The sequence below is a fragment of the Betta splendens genome, chromosome 22, assembly GCF_900634795.4.
Source record: "Betta splendens chromosome 22, fBetSpl5.4, whole genome shotgun sequence".
Classification (NCBI taxonomy): domain Eukaryota; kingdom Metazoa; phylum Chordata; class Actinopteri; order Anabantiformes; family Osphronemidae; genus Betta; species Betta splendens.
In genome coordinates this window covers 11,859,153-11,879,798 of record NC_040900.2, presented here as the reverse complement: position 1 = coordinate 11,879,798, position 20,646 = coordinate 11,859,153, and the positions used below count along the sequence as shown (strand labels likewise).

The following is a 20,646-nucleotide window of genomic DNA, read 5'->3' as shown; positions in this document are numbered from 1 at the left end:
CCGGGTACAAGTGTCGGCTGCTGGACCTCATGACCCACAGCAGAGCAACATGTGACCGTTCATTCAGGTTCATTTCATAAAATCGGCGATTTTGTTTGTTGTGTTTATTTATTTGTGTGCGTTACACTTCATAATAAAACGGTTTTATAGTGCACTGGACCAAACTCCACCTACAAATTACACCAAAGGTTCATTTCTGCACAAAGTGTTTTTCCATCTCTTTCAACATATTTATGCCAAACAAATCTTTCTGATTAATCTCAATGTTCCTTTGCTTCATTCCAAGAACCTCGGACGAGAACAGATCACTTTCCAAATCGAGGGGAGGTAACGAAGCTGCCAAATCTCCCTGTTAAATGATTCAACATACAAACACAACAGCAGGATATGTGGCTCAGAGCTGCATTCATTCATGCACCCTGGGTTTCTCTGGTGCCGTAGACTCCTGTAGATGAAACTCATGTGACCATTAAAAGCCCTAGTGCACAGACTGGTGTCCTACACTGTGATGCTCCGGGGGAGAGGCCGTCCGTTGCTTAGTGAAGTCGCCGTGGAAACAGAAAAGCAGGTCTAACTGAGCTGGACGAGCGGTCACTGTGGGACCAGCCTGTGGCCTCCAGGCGGCAGACGTGGTCTCAGGGGGGCGGTCAGTAGGAGCTGTCACATGATCCTCCAGTGGAGATGCAGATGAGCCGAGGAGGCGCAGTATGGAGCAGTCCTCGCCCGTGCAGGTGAACACGCCCACAGGGGCTGAAGTGGAAGTGTGGATTCATCTCCGAGGCTCAAAGACATCCATCCAGGAACCACTGACATCCTTCATGTCACTTAGTCTTTTAAACGCATGACGCCGGAGATGTTCTGGACTTTCTCAGGTCTGACTGTAAAATATTTGCAAGCTCGAAGTGACCTGGATTTGCCCCCTCGCAGCGGAGCCTATATTAGCTTTACACATGCTCTGAGAATGACTCTTTGTTTCCTCCCTTTTCCACAGCCACCACTTAATGCTGTGCAGAATAAATAAGCTGGCAACGCAGGGAAACACTGGTGAGACAGAGTGTGTTCTCTGGACCCGCGCCACTGCTTGGTTGTCAGTGTAAATGTAAGTAGGCCACAAGTGCGAGCAATCACTGGAAATTATACGCTTTTAGAGGGATTTGATATAAAGGTATTAAGCCGGTCTGAGATGTTTGGCAGCCCAGCTCCATGTGAATTATATTCATGGATGTGATATGCACCACGACTGCGGCTTCTTGTCAGTTCCATCACGCTGCATACTTTCCGACTGCTTGCGAATGTATGAAGTCGATCCCAGCAGATTGGTATAATAGGATAAATGTGGCTGTGCAGTGGGCCCGGGCCCGGTGAGGGCACCACATGGTGGGAGGAATGGAAACCCGACCCTCCAGCCCCTGTCTCCCTTCCATAGAACCTCTGCTTGTCACTGGAAACTTAGGAAAGCCTCTAACAGGATAGTGAGGATGGACCAGGCCCATGGACGGGTGATGAGGTAGTTCATTCTACCATCAAGTCCCAGAGTGGCCACTTGTAGTCAGCGTGCAGACATGCAGATCCAAAGCATGAGGTGCACCCTGCTCATCAGGTGAATACTCCACTTTCACCACAGCATCTGTCTAATAGCGTGGACCTCATCAGGCCCGGCCGACGTGGCTGAAAGGCTCCCTGGACTCTGTCCACCAGTCCATCACAGGGAAACGACAACAGGAGGAAGCTTCACACAGGAAGCTGACAGCTGGCACATCTGCAGACTTGACTCTGTGCCCCTCACTGGGAGCAGTGAGGTGCCACGTGGCGGCGCCCGGGGAGCTAGCGTGAAGTGTCTTGCTCAAGGACACACTTGATGCCAGAGCTGAGCTATCAGGCCAAGGACGAGACACTGATGATTCTAATGGAGCAGAGGTTCCAGACGAGCCGGATCCTTTGACTGTGAAGAACTCAGTCAACATGTTTGACACGTGGACATTGAGGGGAAACTCTGTACAGGTGCTGTGTCATGGCTCCTCCGTGTCCAGGTGGCCCCGATGTGGCACAGAACCCGTCTCCCACTGATTCATGGACTGACTGAGCCTTTTAACTCATTATCTGGTGTTTTTGAAGATGACTGTGGATTGTTTTTTTATCGATGGTGCTGACGACAGGTGAAGTCCTGTGGACTCTGTGGTCTGAACTTTGGTCAAAGCCAAATCACATCAGTGGTGCTGAGGATCATCTGTTCTGTTCTGTGGTGGAGAGGACCGTGTTTTTACTTCTGTTTTCAACTGACCTTTAGCCCATTTATGTTCATTTAATATAAGTTAAAAAGTCATTTTTAAAGTCTCTTGTTTACTTGTTTGTTTGTCATTCAATTATGACCAAATAAAGTTTATTAAAAATCCAAATCTCTCTGCGTGTGACCACATGTCTGATCCTAAGGTACTGACTGAATAACATCAGGTCAAGAGGAGGTCACTCTTGTACTTCATGCTAAGCTGCTGCTCAGGACAATGTCCAACATTTGTAGTTTCACTCTATTTATCAGTACAAGCTCATCTGGAGAAGCAGCGTTTCCACCAGCATCCTAACAACACATTCACTGCAAGTGTCGAGCTGTACAAGAGTCCGTTCCCATCGTTTTAAAGTAGATCTCCTGCAGCACGAAGTGTTAAAAGTCATTTCTGTGTATAAATAAGTGAATGAAACAATACAACGGCCCACTGTCTCATTTTAAATGACATCTGCATCTTACTCATGTTTTTCTAGGCCCCACTGTCTCTTTATAAGATGACAATCAGGTACTGAGTTCCACCGTATCTTCAGCTGCCGTGATCACATTTCCTCCCTCTTAAAATGGAAAAAAAAAAGAAACTTAATAAAAGTCTGCCGCCAGGAAAAATAACAGCAAATAGAGTAACTCGGACCACATGTAATGAATATGAAACAAATGAAGCATTATGGCAGGAGGTATGCCACTTTAACTCTCTATCGCCGATGCGTCGCCTTTATCAATACAATCTAATCCAGCCGAGTCTGAGCCAAGAGCAATATTCACTAAACGGAGAGATGCATGTTTGTGCTGGTGCTGTACTCACAAGGTACACAAGACAAATGAATAGATTTCTTTTCAATTCGTCACTGACATGTTGTTATTAAATTCTTATGTTTGCTATGTGAAAGTGACATGATGCGAAAGCTAAAATGCATTTGTGGAGTTACAGCCGACAGGCCGCCCATTACTTCCTATAACAGATGGCCTGAGCCTGACGCACGCCTCCAACTTTCATTTCGCGCTCAGAGACTTAAGATTTCCCAAACCTCATGTAGGGATAAGAAACTTTTATATTGCTTGTTTTGACATATGGGTGTGTTAAAATTGCTGCCAATGCAAAGCTATTTGCCTTGTCAGAGGTTTGGAGCAGCAGCAAAAAGTATTTACTGGCATCTCCGAGGGATATGATAGAGACGGGGACCAAACTATTCCAAGTGATGTGGTACCTCCAGAAATTTGCACTTATATTGTGAGTCTGTGTAATCGCCTGACGCTTCCCTCTTGTACCGTCTGTGGGCAGTAACAGCAAAGACAAATCTGGCAGCAACACTTCTCACAAAAATGAAATATTAAACACAATGATTAAATAAAGACATGTTATTGTTTTGCTTCTTCAACAAAATGTTTCTAGCCATTTCTTCCTATAGATATATTTATAAAATATAAAAAAAGATAAAAGAATTATGTACGTTGATTAAATGACATGGAGCCAAGAATCAACTGAAATGAACAGTATTTAAAATCTAATTGAGTTAATGCTGATTAACTAAACACACAGTTACGTATGAAGCGTGCCTGTCGAGGTGTTTAACTGTAAGATTCATATTGAATATACAGACTAGTACGTAGCCACTGGTGAAATCAGAGCCACTGAAGGTTCTGGTCTTCTCCATGTCGGGTCCCTGTGTTTCATCTGAACACTAGATATTTAAACAGGTCCACAGCATTTACATTGTCTTCCAAGGCGTGTTTACACTAATGAGCTAGATTTGGGCCTGTCGTCACACTGATTCCTTTGTATTGATTGACCTTTTAGTATTAATTAACTGCCTGTATACAGTAGTTGTGTTATTATAACCAGGTCTGCTTCTTTTCTTCCACAGAATCTATGTTTCCAGATTCCAGGTGGCCGTTGAAGCTGAATGTAGCACAAATATCACATGATCTGACACATTGTCTCTAACCATACAGGTGATGCTTCGAATTCAAAGTACAGAGTCAATGTCAGTAAATGTATGTGTCTCGTGCACACTACAAATATACTAACATTTATGAAAGTCTTAAGTTAAGTTGTAACAAACTGTATTCATTGATTATCATAAATATTCAGGACATGACCAAGAAAGAACAACAAAGAATCCAAAAAGTGTTACTTAAGATTATCGACTCAAACTTTATTACTAATCTCAGTTTATGCAGCACCGGCACTGATCAACAAGCAGCAATTGCTAAGACAACAATCAATGATCATCCTTATCTTCTACTTTCTGCTCTCTGCTCACATGTTTTTTGCCTGGTTTGTGTCGCTGGTTTGTGTGTGATGAATGGAGAGGCCACAAAGAATCTGACCGTCCAGAATTTATTTAAATGGTAAATATTGTGAATTTCTGTGGGGTTTCCCTTAACATCCTTCAGGGTTTATGACCCAGGTCACAGTTTGTCTCTTTGTCTATGTATAAATATGCTTACATATATTAGTAATATTAAGCCCCAGCAGGAGGGGTTAGAGAGGAGCTCCAGGAGGGACGATGATGATTGAGATGTTTGTGCCTGTTGTCAATTTTTAGTTTACATAAACCTGCAATGAACCTCAGAGACCAGTTCCACAACATCTCAAGCTGCTTTGATTAGCTTGATGAGTGAATGCATGTTAATGTCTACAGAAACACTGTGCTGGTTCCACAGAGGATTAGAACCTCTGTGGAACCAGCATCAGGTCAGGTTCTACTTTAGGACCAGGCTTAGAGCTTAACTCGTAGTAAAGCTTCTAGTTACAGATGCTCAGGTCACTGTGAACCATCTTAGTTGAGCTGCAGACTTAGATGCTGGACGTCTTTCAAACACTTTCTTCCTGGAAACTTGTCAAACCAGGCAGATGCTTGTGGATTTGTTTAGGTGTGAACCTCCTTCTTATCCGCTTTAGCTATGTAGAAATTCAACACAATTCATTTTGTGTTTTTCTAAAGTTCATCTTAATCTTAAAATGAAATACTTTATACTTTAATTTGTCTCTATTCTTAGTCATCTTAATAAAACCAATATTCATTAATTAATAGTGTTACATTTAATGCAGCACGTGTCAAATCACTGCAGATACTGGGGAAACAGACACAGCAACATTGTGTGTGTATATTTTCCAATGCACCATAATCCAGTTGTGGCCTTATGAGCCTCAGGGCTTAATTTAACACTGAGCGGGTTAATGTTCACAAACAGCAGCATTAAACACATGTACAGGACCGAGTCCCCCGTATAAAGCAGCGTGGCTGCTGCTCAGACCACCCCTGAGCATCAGATAAGTGTGTGCCACCTCCCCAGCTACGCAACCACACGTTTCCTGGTTATAGACTCCTCGCTCTCCTCGGAGCCTGTTTATTATTGTTCCAAATGACAGAGTGCAGAGTTTAAGAGGGTTTAAGGCGGAGGAGTCGCTCTGATGCTGCTGAGGGCTGGTTCCTTTTCACTGGTATTCTGTACTTACTGTATGAGGATCAATGGTAGATGGTAGAGATTGAAGACGGTTGCGACAGCAAAGACATTTATGAGGGTTTGGGTTCATGACAACTTTCTGCAGAAGTTTAGTTTAGGTTCCCGGAATGCATCAGACCAAACATGTGGCTAGTGCAACATTATCCAGATGTTGTAATTCAAGGACAATGCCAACATCGTCACAGGCATGTAGGGAGGAGATGGCACAGTATTCACCTTATTCGCCTTATTCATATACATGTATATAGAGTCCATCAGGACCAACCAACCAACCAACAAACAAACAGAGATTCCTAGAGATGTCACAAAACATAACACTGGACACTGAACTATTGCTGTTGCCAGTAAAAAACATCACATCCTTCACTTACTTCACAAAGCTCTGGCCACCTAGCCTGGAAATCACAAACCACCTTATGCTTATATGGGAGTGGACAGAGCCAGAGTTCTTTCAGTTCCCACAGCCCATGAAGGCAACCTGAACATAACATGATGTTTATAGGGCCTCCGTTTTAGTCCCATCTCCTTTACCAGAACGGGCCAAAGTCTGGAAAAAAAAAATTTGTAACATATCGATTTAATGTGTAGTAACACATTATCATCTTACTGAACTCTGACTCACATCTCATATTCAGTAAACATCTGATTTCAGTGAAGTGGTTCTGGTTAATGTTCAGCATATTATTTGTGTAACAACATTTGTGCAAACTGTTGGTCTGTCGTTGTCATCACGCAGTTTGGCCTATTTGACTAATAAAATCTGCGCTGGGAGTGAATCCTACTTAAAGCTAAACACGGTCACTGCATTCCTGCAAATGCTCACAGTCACTTGGCTTCCACTTCATTTGACACAGCTTTCCTACTTGTTCCACCGAATCACTAAATCAACCAGATGTGTCGGACAAACCACTGAACTGAGACTTGTTTAAATCATGAACAGAGCCAGAGATCATCTGTGGTTTCGCTAGAATCAATGAAAAGTGGTTACGATGTTAAATTGTCCTTATAGTAAACAAGTCCACACACACACACACACACACACACACACACACACACACACACACACACACACACACACACACACACACACACACACACACACACACACACACACACACCGTCGTCGTTTGTTCCTTCTGTTATAATTGAGGTGGGATTAGGTGGCTCCATCAGCTTTAAGCCGTGTTTTTAATGGCCTCCTGCTGTTTGCATCTGTATTGAGCACAGGTCACATGACCTCAACCTATAGAACGTGTTGCTGTTATTACTCATCGAGCCAACAGCCAAATCGAGGCTGTCTGCTTCATAAAACACGTCTGTTTATGCCAAACATCTCACGAAGCCCAGTGTAATTCAATAACTTTGCATCTCGAGGGGAATAAATGTAACCTGATACAGAGATTTCAATAACAATTGAATTTTCTAAATATCGTTGCTCACCACCAGGAAAGGGCCAAGTGTCTTTAGTAACCAGGGGAAACTTTATCCCAGGCCGCCCCAGAGTCCCCCTCTGTCAGCTGGGCAGGACGCTGGAGTCTCACTGCTGATTTAATAGAGTAGAAACAGGATGGATTTGGGGATATTTCATTAATCTTTCTTCTCTTTCATTGCTGGGGAAATGAAGGCGAATAGAGTTCAGAACAGACGGTTCCCCCTTTCCTCCCTCTCTCATGCTAAATCCTTGCAGAGATTATTCTCTACCTTTCTCTGTCTCTTTGGAAAGTTAAGACCTAATTAAGTGGCCAGATTCCTGGCTGATCCCGCTGAATGAGGGGATGTGTATTCTGCCGCAGGTGTAAACAAGCCGAGCGCCGACGTTACGGAGATGCTGCTTCGCTTCACAGCACGCCAGGCGTCCAGGAGCTTATGACATCAAGTATGACAGGCGCAGGATCCATGAACAAGCAAAGCGAACACACTAAAATACAGACGGGGAGGCTAATGAATAGATTCACAAACCAGCTGATTAAAAAAAATATAAAAACAAAACTGGCTGTGTTTCATGGAGTGGCTAAAAATGACAAACACAAATAAATTAAATGGTCTTTAGCAAAAATACCAGCGTTAAGGGTATTTAGAAGTGACATCAGGGTGACGCAAACCCAATGGTAATCAAAACAGGCTAAATGTGAAAATTGTCACTATTACTGTGTAAATTATTGAAACTTCAATAATCACAAGCAACAAAGAGTTAGTTATTCAAATATAAATGTATATTAACTAAATTAATTTTATAACACTTTCAATATATAGTATTTCATGTCTTTTTTTCATTTGCAACTTTCAAATCAACAAGACTTATTGATGAACCCATCTGAAAGGACTTGTCATGATGAGACTAGTTAGAAGCTCTTGTGCTGTGGAGAACACTGTGACACTGGCCATGTGTGTCATTAGTTAATGATCAGGGTCAGTTCTTTGCTCCGTATAAAATGTTGACTTGAATTTGAGACAAACTGATTTTGTTGAAGCTGTTTTGCATTACAGCCTAAACGTTGCACATGACTGTCGTTTCACAGGAAAATGAATCTTGAACCTGGAACATTTTGCTGTTCATACTGACTTGCATTATCTGCACATCTCCCAGATTTTTCCCATAAATGCATATTAACATAACCCAGTTGATTGGTTTGGGGCTATGCTTATTGAATCAGCAGCCTGCGATAGAGATCTGCAGCAGTTATGTGCCAATAACAACATGCTGAAGGGCTCTGACTGAAGACGGAGCATTGAGATTTCAAAGCTCTGTTACGTTGAATATGCTGTTTAATGAAATGTTCTGTGGATTTTAGACTGGGACATGTAGCAGTGTTAATGGGATCTGCTAAATATCCATATCCCAGAAGTTGTAAACACAAATCTCACTTCTTAAAACAACATTTGTCTGTGTGATTAGAATACTGTGGTGATTATTTGAATTATGGTTAATTGAATTTTGCAGCAATTCGTGCAGTAAAAGCCCGTCCTTTCCTTTGTGAGGGAGCTGGAGTGGAAAGGGGAAGTCTGGAGGTGACCTCCTGGGACGGAGCAGGGATCCAGAGCTGCGGGGCAAAGCTCTGACGAAGGAATGTTAATGTGTGTTTCCAGGATTAGTGAATTATGAATATGACAAATGTCTGAAGGACCATGCGGCACAGCTTCGTGGTCACCTCCATGCTCCAGTTACCCCTAATGATGCTCATTATTACTTAGCTTAACTGTAATGCTGGACTGATTCTCAGGCTCCTGGAACCAGAGCCTGTCCAACAAAGACCACTTTCAGGCCGCCCTCACCTTCCACCTCACAGAAGACGTCCCTGGAGCCGCCTCGCAGCCTGTGTGTGAGCCACATAAAGATGGGATTAGAGCCTAGTCCACAACAACAAGGAGGAAGATTGAAGGTTTGGAGGGAAGTATGCGGCTAATTCCATTCTGTCAACAGTGGATATTAAAGATTTTTAGCTGTGCCGTCAAATTATTTGTAAATCACAAAGGCGGCACTGTTAAAATCTGCTTTAATTTCCAGGGCACAGAGAGCAGAGAGTTTAAGTGAGCTTTTGTGTCATCTCATTCATTCTGGTAAATTATTTCCTGTTACCTGATTTTGCCTCTTTCTTATTTTGGGCTTTGTCTATTAAGCGGTACATATCAACAGCGTCTTTGCTGGTTCCCCCAAACCTGCACGGAGGCCCCTGTTTGGCACCTGTACTGGATTAATGAGGGACCTCTGCCAGTAGCTCCAGTTCAGCCTTTAGATTGAATTACACGGTGGGACCGCGTGGACCAGGTGCTGCGTGGGTTCCAACAGTCTGGCTCTGTTTCATCAGAGGCAGTTAACAGGTTGCACACCTTCACAAGCAGATGGTGTGACATCAGACATCAGAGGGGACTGGATTCCCACGATGCTGCGTCTGACAGTGTCCTTCTCAGCCTGCGTTGTTTTCCTGTGCTTTGTGGAGCGAACTAGGGGTTCCATGCTGGATGTCAGACGTGGCTCACAGACGCTACAGCTACGGCTTCGATAAGACGGCCAACGTGACCATGTTGTGGTTTATAGGTAAACTCCCTCATCGAATTCCTGAATGTAAGCGCGTATTTGCATGTTCACAGTCCAGTGGACATGTTGGGACTTTTGAAGTGTGGTGACAGGTTTAAATTCTAATGTGTTCCATTCATCCTGGCTGTGTCAGTGCCAGCTTGTTTTGATAGAATAATTCTAGGTTGTATTATGTTCCTGCCACGGCCGGCAGAGCTGATTTGAATTTCTTATAATTCCTAAGTGTGTTAAGTAGCACCTCTGTGCAAAGAGCGGGGGGGTCAGAGAGCACGTTTCAGAGCCTCTAATGTGTAAATGTGTTTCTGATTCGGTGTGTGGCTGCCTGTAATCAGTAATTACCAGGATTGGTTGATGGATTCTGGTTATAATAAATGATTGATGACCCCTGAATAAAAGCAGCCAGGCCATTTGTGTCCGGTGACAGCATGACGTTAGCACTGAATTGGAACCATTTAAGTAGAAAATGAGTGGACGCGGGCGAAGGCTCAGCAGCCGCTTCAACGCTGCCACTTTGGACGAGTTCAGTGAAAGAGGAAACCAGCACACGGGTGTGTTAAGGTTCAAACACGCACACACGGAACCACTGCACAACCATGATTCTTCCACATCTGGGTCTTCCTCAGTTTGACTTGTGAACATCTGGACTTTTTCGCAAGTTTGCTTTTGTGTGTTGCTGCACTGTAGCATGAAAACAAAAGTAAAACTGCCTCGTTTCTAGTAAAACCTGGTTTAGGCTCCATTGATGCTAATGTGTGGAAAGGTGTGATCATCGTAACCGTCTCCATGGAAACACATGGTGTTCTACAGTACAGAGGCTTCTCACATGACTGATGAGCACTTCAGAGATTTGTTTACGCAACTTCCGTTGATCACAGCTTTGTTGGAGATGCACAGGCTGGATTACAGCCTCTCTCACGCTGGGCCTTCTTCTATTATTACACTGCATTTACAACTTAGCTGAACCGTGTGCGACTAACGCGCTGTTCGCTGTGTGAGGCACATGTTGAATTAGTGGTCATCTGCAGGCGTTTTGTGGTTTTCTTCTTACAGTAGTGGGATGATGAGGTGCCTCCTGGGCAACACATGGCTTCGATTGTAGACTGTGTGACAAGAGCGACGCCCACAACAAGCGAGTGTGTGTCCGTGAGTATGGACTTAAATCAATACATACGAATCACCTCACATTTAACATAATGTATTTTTCTGTATTTTGAACTTTTTCATCACACACACACACACACACACACACACACACACACACACACACACACACACACACACACACACACACACACTGTACATGTATGTATGCATATAGAGACTGAACAATGAACAATATACAGTATAATCATAATAATAATATATTTATATACTATATACTACTACTTTTTCTTTCATTTTTAAGATTTCAGGATTTTACATTTTATCACAAGCCTTTGATGCCATTTAATAAATGTTTATTTATACTGTCTGTGAATGTTCAATGGCTCTGATTATTATTAATATACCAATTAATATACCAAAGTTTGATTTTGTTTGTTTTTTAATTTAAACATTTAGATTTTAGAGTTGAACATTTTAAAAGTTGGGGGGTTGTGTCAATCTTCCCACCTGCTGGACAGAAGCCAGGGAGTAGTGTCTGTTTCCATCTGTAGTGAATCATCTTCACCTTCACACAACGTCACAGAAATAAACAGCCCCAGCAACGTTAATGCAGCAAATGTATTTAAAGCAAACTGCTGCTGATAAGCGCCATTAATACGATGCGTCAGCACACGACTCGGAGCTGAACTGGACATTTCAATCAGGTTAAAACTACACGTGTCTGTTTACCTATATGTCGATTATAGATGCACTTTCTCCCGCAGTCAGTGAATGCACCGTGTATTTATCTTCTGTTATGAGGATGCATTATCAGGTTTCCTGTTTTCTTTGCCATATTTAACCAGGTTTTACAGATAAAGAAGCCTCTGTCACTGTAGCTTTGTGGCTCCTCGGGCTCCAGCTGCAGCCTGATTGACGTTTCTATTCACCTATAAGTGCTGCCTTCACGCCACTTTTCCACAGCTCTTAATTTCAAATAGACGCTGGGTTTTAAAGCAAACCTCTTTTTGCTCCCGTCCTTTCACTGTTATTGGAAGTAGAAATATTTGAAAATAATAACAGCGTATGTCTCCGGCCCTTTTCCCCTGGAATCACAGTGTGACTGCATTACAGAAAACAGGCTTTTAGGCAGGAAACGCGCTTCCAAAAGGAGGCGACAAGCAGAGTCGTTGCAGGACACGGGGAGGATTTAATATTATATGTGTCACATGTTCAAATTACACCAGCCTGCATTTTTTTAAATTCATTATTTATTCCTAAACACAAACTACAGTAGCTGTTTACGTGAGAGCTTACGCAACAATTTAGCACCTGGAAAGTTTTTCATATGCAAACGGCCCTCGAATCACGCCAATATCAAAAGCATAGAATTATCACATAAAATGTGTAAATGTGTAAAAGCATATAAGTAAAAACCTGATCCTAGTTTACAGAGCAGGAGAAGTCACTAAGTCTCAGCACATTCAACTATTAAAATTTCAGCATAACTTTGGCTCATTCTTAAAGCAGAACATTCACTTTGTCTTAACGCATTAGCTGAAGGCGGCCCCATCTCTTATCTGTGCGCCTGACACGAGCATGTGTTAAGGCCCCATTGAGCGTTAAATGCAATCAGTGAGTCCCATTAAGGTCTGAACTGGGAATCCACGTTCCTCCACAGCGGCAGCGGCTCCACTCAGGCCATGCTGATTAGCCGTGTAAATATGCAATAAGGCCCCTTGTTTGCGGGCTGAATGGAGGCGATAATGGCTCGTTATCTTATCCCGGTCAGGGGGAAATGTTCGGCGGTGTGAACCCGCAGAGAAGGAGCCGCAGCCAGACGAGGAGACGCGCTGATCTGCGCCCCGCGGAGGACCGAGCGGAGGCTGGATAATGAGATGAAGCCCACATATGAGTCTCAGCGGCTCTGTCTGACACGGAAGCGCGGTTAATGTCCATTTACGACCAGGGGGAAAGACGGACACCGGCAAATACAAGCGTGGGTCCTCTGATTCGTCCAGGTCAATGGGCTGTTTCATAACCCTTCATTAATAATCCTGCATCGGCTAGTAGCCCGAACTACTATACTAATCAATAACAAATTAAAGACCAGCAGAATTACGGTCATGTGAAAACCTTGAAGCGCCTTCTGACACGTTTGTTCTAGTTTTGTTAATTATCAGTAAATGTTTAAAAAACATTTTGCATTTTTGCACCGACTTAGGCCCGAGGTTTTGCAAAAGCCTTTATTTGTTTTTACACTAAGATTCCGCGAATGTTAATATTTCAGTTAAACAACAAAGTAGTTCATTCAGAACCTACAGGGATTGTTTGCGGCTTCACTTTTACGTTATCCTAAACCTTCCTCGTTTTTGGAGCTTTTTGAAAGCGCGAGGCCTCAACACCGATGTAAATGTGTGTCCGTAGATTAGGATGCCTTTACTGACAAGGAAATAATCGGATTACTCTGTAAAAAGAGAGGCCGCATCGGAGTTCGTAAAAGTCTGCAAACAGCGCGGATTATCTTAATTGAATTAATTCTCAATACACAGGTCTGCGGCCGTTCACGGCGCGAACCCCAGCCGCTGATCCCAGAGCAGCTCCAGCGCGGCAGTGACGTCAGCGGCGTATAAAGCCAGCCCTACTCCCAGCTGGTCCCATCAAAACCAGCGCTCCACGTTCGTTCCCGAGACGCCCTCTCGGAGTCGCGCGCCCACTCAGACACCATGACGCACTTTTAGGAGACTTTTTTCCGCGGAGAACGGAAGCCCGCTGTCGCTCCACCGAACACTCTCCACTTTGTTTCCGCAGCGCCGGTGTGATGCCCGCCGGGATGTTCAGCATCGACAGCATCCTGTCCGGTCGGCCGAGCTGCAAGGAGCCGCTGCTGCTGCATCGCGGCGGCCCGGTGGTGCTGTCCGCCGGCCTCACGGACTCTATCTACACCGACTACAGCGGTCTGTACTCGGCCACGTGCGGGCCTCCCGCCCCCGGAGTTCAGCCGGTGAACGGCACCAGGATAGGATATAACGGCTACTACTACGGACAGCTGCACGTCCAGGGCGCCGGAGGAGGGCCGCCGTGCTGCGGCTCCGTGCCCGGCCTCAGCCCGCAGCAGTGCCCCTGCATCCCGGCAGGTAGGAGCCCTCGACCGCGTCTCATTATTTCAGTGGGGACTCGGACAGTAATGGAGGTTGTAGGTGCTGTGACGGGTTCGAAAAGTTCCCGGTGCGCGCACGCGCTTCGTGTCAGGCCTCGCCGTGAACTTGTTTGAGATTCTTTACGTTTTCCCAGAGGACACAAGACAAACATGATGATGGTCGAATGCGCGCATGATCACACTTATACCTGCACGTGCGGGCTCGATGATCCCGGTGTTAGACGTACACATATATATGATCTGCGCGATCGCCGCTTCCAGTTAGTTTCACACAGTTTACACGATGTTCTGCGATGGGTCCCACCATTTTCTCCGTCCCTCCGCTCCGCAGGCTACGACTCCCCGAGTTCGGTGCTGATCTCCCCGGTGCCGCACCAGATGATGTCTTACATGAACATGGGCAGCCTGTCTCGGACCGAGCTGCAGCTCCTCAACCAGCTGCACTGCCGCAGGAAGCGGAGGCATCGCACCATCTTCACCGACGAGCAGCTGGAGGCTTTGGAGGGCCTCTTTCAGGAGACCAAGTACCCGGACGTCGGAACCCGGGAACAGCTGGCCCGCAAGGTCCACCTGCGGGAGGAAAAGGTGGAAGTAAGTGGGACTTGACTTTTTATTATATTCATAAAATTATTATAATTATTATTGTTAATAGCAGTAATGGTGTAAATTACTTATCCAGAACGTACAACTGTTAAAAGTTATTATTACTTGGTTCCAATATACAAACTTTACTCTTTAACGGTTTTACAGTTTAAAAGTGTATTTGAAGCAGCTTGACTTGAAAGGGCCAAAAAAAAAACAAAAAAAACCCAAAAACAAAATAGGGAATCGAATAAACAAAACAAACAAAAAGAAACGTTGAAGTGAAAAGTTCGCTCGGCATCAGAGCTGTGAACATCCAGCGCCGACATTCAATCATATCTGTCAATAAAACAGTTCAGGTCCTAAATAGACACATTATTATAGTTCACAGGTCAAAGAACTGCTGTTTTTCCAGATCATAAACGTTATAGTAAACTTTAACGACGCCCTAAAACTGAATAGACAGAAATGATTTAAACTATTTTCAGGGACATTCGCTACGTTAAAAATACAAATTGTCAATGAATGCATTCATAATATTATAAAGCATTTTTTGTCAACATGAGCACAAGCGGCTTTAATATAACGAGATGTGTCCCGGTCGTTCGTCTCAAACCAGTAGTCACATTTTCAGTAATTATGCGTGAGGCCTTTTTTACTTCACTTTGCAAAAATATAACGAGCTATTTAATTATAATGTGACTGGGTACGTGCGGAATGATGCATCTGTGTGATTAAATCCAATCATGACTTACTTGGTAACTTATAAAATACAAATAACGTAGATCACGTGCGTGATGCGCCGTGGACACGCGCTCCTTCAGGCGTGAGGCTTGTGTACGTCACCACCTCCGCGCTGTACAACAACGGGCGACGGAGGAAATCCTTCTTTTGTTGGCTAATTAGCAAATCCAAGCAGAACGAACGAGTCAAACTGTTGTTTCTCATCACGTAGGTTTGGTTCAAAAACAGACGCGCGAAGTGGAGGAGGCAGAAGCGCTCTTCGTCCGAGGAATCGGAGAACTCTCAGAAATGGAGCAAGTCCAGCAAAACGTCCGCAGAGAAACCGGAGGAGAGTAAAAGCGAGGTGGACTCAGACAGTTGATGGCACCGCGAGCGCGTGCGCATCCAGCGGGCGGACTCGGCCGCAGCCGGTGGTGTTGCCTTGTTGCACAGTTGTACATATTTACACATTATTTTGACTCTTTGTTCGCTATTTATAATTAATTTAAGTTCCGTTGTGTTACGCGCGCCGGGGGCTCGTGACTGACATGTCCGAATATATCTCAGTGTTACATGTGACGTTTTATGGATATGCGCGCCTTGTTTTTACCTGTAAATGATTCGTGACGCTCAGAGACTCGCACAGTGTGAACACACACCCAGAGCCGTGGGAGCAAGATGTGAAGGTTTCTGTCATTTCATTTTACAAAAATATGAAAAGGTTAATACAAACAATTATAGGCTGCATTAAAATGTAACTGAACATCATCATCACGGTGTCTGACGTCATTATTTCCTAAAGCTCGAGAGGCATCAAACACTAAATAATACGAGAAGCATGAAAACGCAAAAGAGGATCTGAAAATGTGTAAAATATATGTATATATATTAAGTCAAACGCGTACAGCTGTGGTTGTTTATGTTTAAATAACAATACATTTTATTACTTTAAAGTAAAATTTAAAACAAAAACAAAGCCGAGGGCCTCGATGCTGAGAATCCGAACTATCAAAATAATACGCACAAATTACTACTACATATTAGACATACACGAGAAGAGAGTTTGTTCGTTGACTGTACAAATTTAAATTTTAAACCCCAAGCGTTACCATTATTTAATTGTTATGTAAATGTACTAAAATAACGAGAAATGCTGAAGCACGTTACGCTACGTTATTAGAAAAAACGGAACGTTTTGTGTTAAAACGGGAAATATTCTAAACCCAGAATCAGAATTTTAAAGAGTCTCTTTAAATTGATTTAGCGTATTTCTAACCTTAATTTCCAACGGCTGGAACAATCGCACCCAGCGATGTAACAGCTGCTTTTTTAATATCATAGTAAAGAAATCATGATCAGCTCACTCACAGCAATATTCATTATAATAATAATGATAATCAGTCTAGCGCCACATTTAAAGTCTCTTATATCAAACATTTAACGGCTTATAATTCTTGATTCAGATCCAAACCAAATGAGAATGTAGGGTGTTGAAGAATCGTTCATAGAAAACCTAAAAATAAAGTACATTCATTTTTAAATGTCATTCTAAATGTAATTTAATGTTTTGATGTTGACTCGAATAAGTTAGTTCAACAGAATTAAAGCGAAAGCTCTGTGGCGATGGGATTCAGTGCGTCATTACTGAATACCATGGAATCATAGTTTCCATAGTTTCTCCTCTGTGTATTTCCTTTGACTGTGTATCTGAGTGTTGAGTTCATCTCACTGTAGCTGTCAGTCATGTCGGCTGTGGAGTATATTAGCAGTGATTATCCTTCCTGACTTATTAATATCGTTCTTTATCTGAGAGCTTTTAAAACATGCTTATACATGTTCATAGGTGATTACTTATGTATTAAACTAATGCCGATGTAAAGTTGTATGTTCATGTGAAATAAAGTTTGTAGACTTTGACTCCAATTCTCCTGGCAGTAAATGACAGCAACATAAATATTGGTGCTTCAAGGAATATGAAGCTATTTCTGCCCCCAACCAAACTCTTCTCTTTCTCTTGCATGATAAAATCAACGCTTTGCGTGTTTAAAACATCAGGACAAAGCTTCATGGAGCATTGGTATGAGCCTGTGTTCAGCTGTGTCAGACTGTGACGACAGCATCACTTGCCTTTCTTATTGTGAAGGGCGTTTATGAACAGAAATGATCCCTGGAAGCCGAACGTGCAGCGCTGGACTCAGCAACGCTTCAACTGCAGCTGCTACAGAACGAATGATACTGATAGATATATACGTGACACATTAACATGAAGGCAGAGCTGGTCACCAAGTATGAAGAACCTTCCTCCTGGACTTTGACCTCATGATCAACACCTTTAATCTTTTATTATATTTTTAATCTTTTATTTGAAACATACTGTCCATTTTCCATCCTCTTTAAAACAACAGGTGAACTGTTGTCACTGCTGTGAAACCAACACTGTTACGTTGCACATTCAGCAGTAAAAGCAGGTATTTGCACAACGTGTCTGTTTGCAGACTGTACCACTGTTATTATGGTATTAACAGTGCAGATTATGGTTAATAATGGGTTTTACGCTAGTTCAACATTTTTATGCCCATATTGAAATTAATATCAGCTGAGCTTGAAGCCTTTCCCTAAACAATACAGATTTTTTGATAGTGTATGGAACAGTGTCACACATATCTACACAGTCACTGACTACTATGACAGTGTCTTTAAAATTTGACAAAAAGAGTTTCTGACCAAGAAAGAATTATCCAACGAAAGGAACCATTTTGTGTTGAATCTGCCTTTAGACTGTCAACGGCAGCAACGAGACTCTGAATAGGACGTGGATCTTCACTAGTAAATACTGAACCACAGTCTTTGACTTTAACTAATGTTTCACATCACAGAAACCCAAACAAGCATATTCAGTTCAATATTTCTTCAGTTTTGCCTTTCGAAGCTGAGTGATAGATTTTCTAGGGCCCAGATTCTTCAGCAGCGATGACTGTAGAGCACGACACATGGAAGGCTGCTTCCTCTGATTCAGTTGAGTCCTTGATGTTGATGCAACAGAAAATGTTTTTTTTTTTAGCTTTGTAACTTAAAGGTCGTGTAGGTCCACTATGTTGGGTCAGTGGAAGTAGAAGCCCCTCTGTAAATGAAAGGTGGGGGTCACTGGACAAATAGTTTGGATGAAAGGCCAGATGAGCTTCATGCGGAGCCTCCAGCGCTTAATGGTGTCACTGCGGCCTGCTTCACACAAGCATCAGGTGTCTGTGTGTGAACAGGTCGATGTGAGTGGAGCCAGTGGCAGCACATGGACTCAACAAGGCCCGGACTCTTCACTTGCTGGACGTTTGCGTGTGTTTCCGCGCGTTAAAGAACCTCAGAGCAGATATGATCAGGGCAGCCTTACGTAACAGCAGGCTTCTAATGTGACTCTCAAAAAACAGATTAGCGCAGGGCCCAGCTCTGACTCCCTGACACTTGGCACCGACGCAAGCCATGAAAACACACTATCCCTAATAATTCCTTGTGCGCACGGCAGTGATTTATTAGGTGCTTCACGGTGCAGCACCAGTGAGATCCACAAAGCCCTCAGCCTCTCATTAATCTCCTTTTCAGCAGCCGTAATTTTCTCTCTCACAAATATAATGCAAGTCGTTTTTTTTTTAAGCGTTACTTCTTTGAGCCTTTTATGCACATTCCCAGCACTTGGAAAAACAACGGCGGAGTCCAAGAAAAATTTGTTTTTGAGCAGAAAAATCCAAGCGTTTTGGAAGCGGCGTCCAATTCCCAGGCCTGATGTCTGTGCGAGCGTGCGCTGCTGGGTGGGTGGAGGTCACAGGAGGTGGGGGGGGGGGTCTAACGATGATGCTAACGTTCGGGGCTGCGGAGCCTGAGCAGCCGCGATGGACTTGGCCGGTGGACTGACAGCTTGGGTGGATTCTCTGCTCTAAAGATAGACAGGGGTGTTGGCCGCTCTGTGGTCCACGTTCAGAAACATTCTCAGCCAGTCGTGAACCAGCGCTAACACAAATAACAAAAAACCTAAACTTCCTTCTATATTATTACCATATTTTTGTGGCTTGAGCTTTGTTTGTGTTTTGGCCCGTGACTTTCTTTACGGCCTCTGGATGTTTTTTTCAGAGAGCCCGAGGCTTGAGGCCGGATTAGGGCTGCATGGATACACTGATATGCAAGAAGGCCTGTGCAAACACACGCTGCAGCCGCTTAGCATGTGGCCGCCTGTTAACTGTCTCGCCACATGGCTGCGATTCAACACATTTAGTGGATTAGAAGCACGCTTGATTCATGTGCTACACAGTTTATCTGATCATTTTCTGCAGTAAACCGTTTCACCTACAGCGCCTAACGGCTTAACAGACCAGATGCTATCAGACTGAGATCAGACAACGACAATAATAAGAAACAGCACACTTTGTTAGTTATAATATTGCTTATTCAACATTTCAGAGTGTCTCATATGAGCCTCCTCTTCCTTTATCCACCTGTTGCCTGCGAGTTCAGTCACTGAGGACAGTCTCACTAACAAAATACCAACAAAGAACAACAAATAGACACCACTGCTTCACTAAAGTATTTTCTCTTCCTAATCTCTTTTTAATCCACATTGTTAATTTCCTTTTTATATCTCCTGTGAATTTCACAGTGCAACAAAGGTTAGATTTTGGATAATTGTGTCCAAACAGCTTTGTCTTACTAAACCCAGGAGCAGAAGGGTTGTAAAAATATATCATTAATTCACAGCAGAGGTGGTCTCATGGCTGAATAGGTTTAGACATTACAGTTTACAGACGTGCAATATAAAAAGCCCAGTTATGTAGACGGCACCACAGACACAGGCTGAGTCTGATGATGCAGCTTGGTGTCCCTGCAGGACACTACGCCTGCATTTACCTCAAGGAGCCTAATGAACTGCACACGAGCGTCTTTAAGCAGCATGATGTCGCAGGTGACAGCTCAGCAACAGAGAAAACCTCCTGGGAGCTAAACTGCTCCTGAACATTCTGCAGGTCTCGAATACAGGAAGCGTCTGTTTGAGGTTGAGGTTTGAGCACTTTCTAAATCTAAGGATTCACTTTATTTTTCCACCTTGCTTAAAAAGGCCTTGATTATGTGTGCATTTAACGTTTGCCGGTACTTTATGTGGACTGGATCACGTTTCACTGCCGTGGCTCCAACGGGTTCTCTTCCAGCAGTGGATCTAGAGCCTGTGTGCTCCTCCGATGAAGATGAATGGTTCTTTAACATCCATTTTGTATTTATTGATCATTTCTTTCCATTCTAAGTTGGAAATGAAGGATTTATTGCCATTTC

General features: G+C 43.5%; 2 protein-coding genes and 1 long non-coding RNA gene across 3 annotated transcripts in view; all 3 read left to right on the top strand.

Annotated features, from left to right (window-relative positions):
• Positions 1 to 20,646, top strand: part of clmna (calmin a) — a 126,855-nt gene that overhangs the window by 56,031 nt on the left and 50,178 nt on the right. The gene's annotated exons all lie outside the window — the stretch shown is intronic.
• On the top strand, positions 588 to 4,287 carry LOC129603560 (uncharacterized). Its single transcript, XR_008693541.1, has 3 exons — positions 588 to 872; positions 992 to 1,099; positions 4,147 to 4,287. It is a non-coding gene; the product is annotated as an uncharacterized LOC129603560 (long non-coding RNA).
• On the top strand, positions 13,533 to 16,104 carry gsc (goosecoid). The gene is made up of 3 exons (XM_029139990.3): positions 13,533 to 14,008; positions 14,363 to 14,622; positions 15,569 to 16,104. Exons 1-3 carry the CDS (start codon positions 13,693 to 13,695, stop codon positions 15,716 to 15,718), a joined length of 726 nt encoding a protein of 241 aa, XP_028995823.1. The 5' UTR covers positions 13,533 to 13,692; the 3' UTR covers positions 15,719 to 16,104.

What these genes read in the sequence shown, in the direction of transcription:
- gsc (XM_029139990.3), top strand. Translation starts at nt 13,693, where the DNA reads ATGCCCGCCGGGATGTTCAGCATCGACAGCATCCTGTCCGGTCGGCCG. An exon ending in GTGCCCCTGCATCCCGGCAG is followed by an intron (nt 14,009 to 14,362) that starts GTAGGAGCCCTC and finishes TCCGCTCCGCAG; the next exon opens with GCTACGACTCCCCGAGTTCG. An exon ending in TGCGGGAGGAAAAGGTGGAA is followed by an intron (nt 14,623 to 15,568) that starts GTAAGTGGGACT and finishes CTCATCACGTAG; the next exon opens with GTTTGGTTCAAAAACAGACG.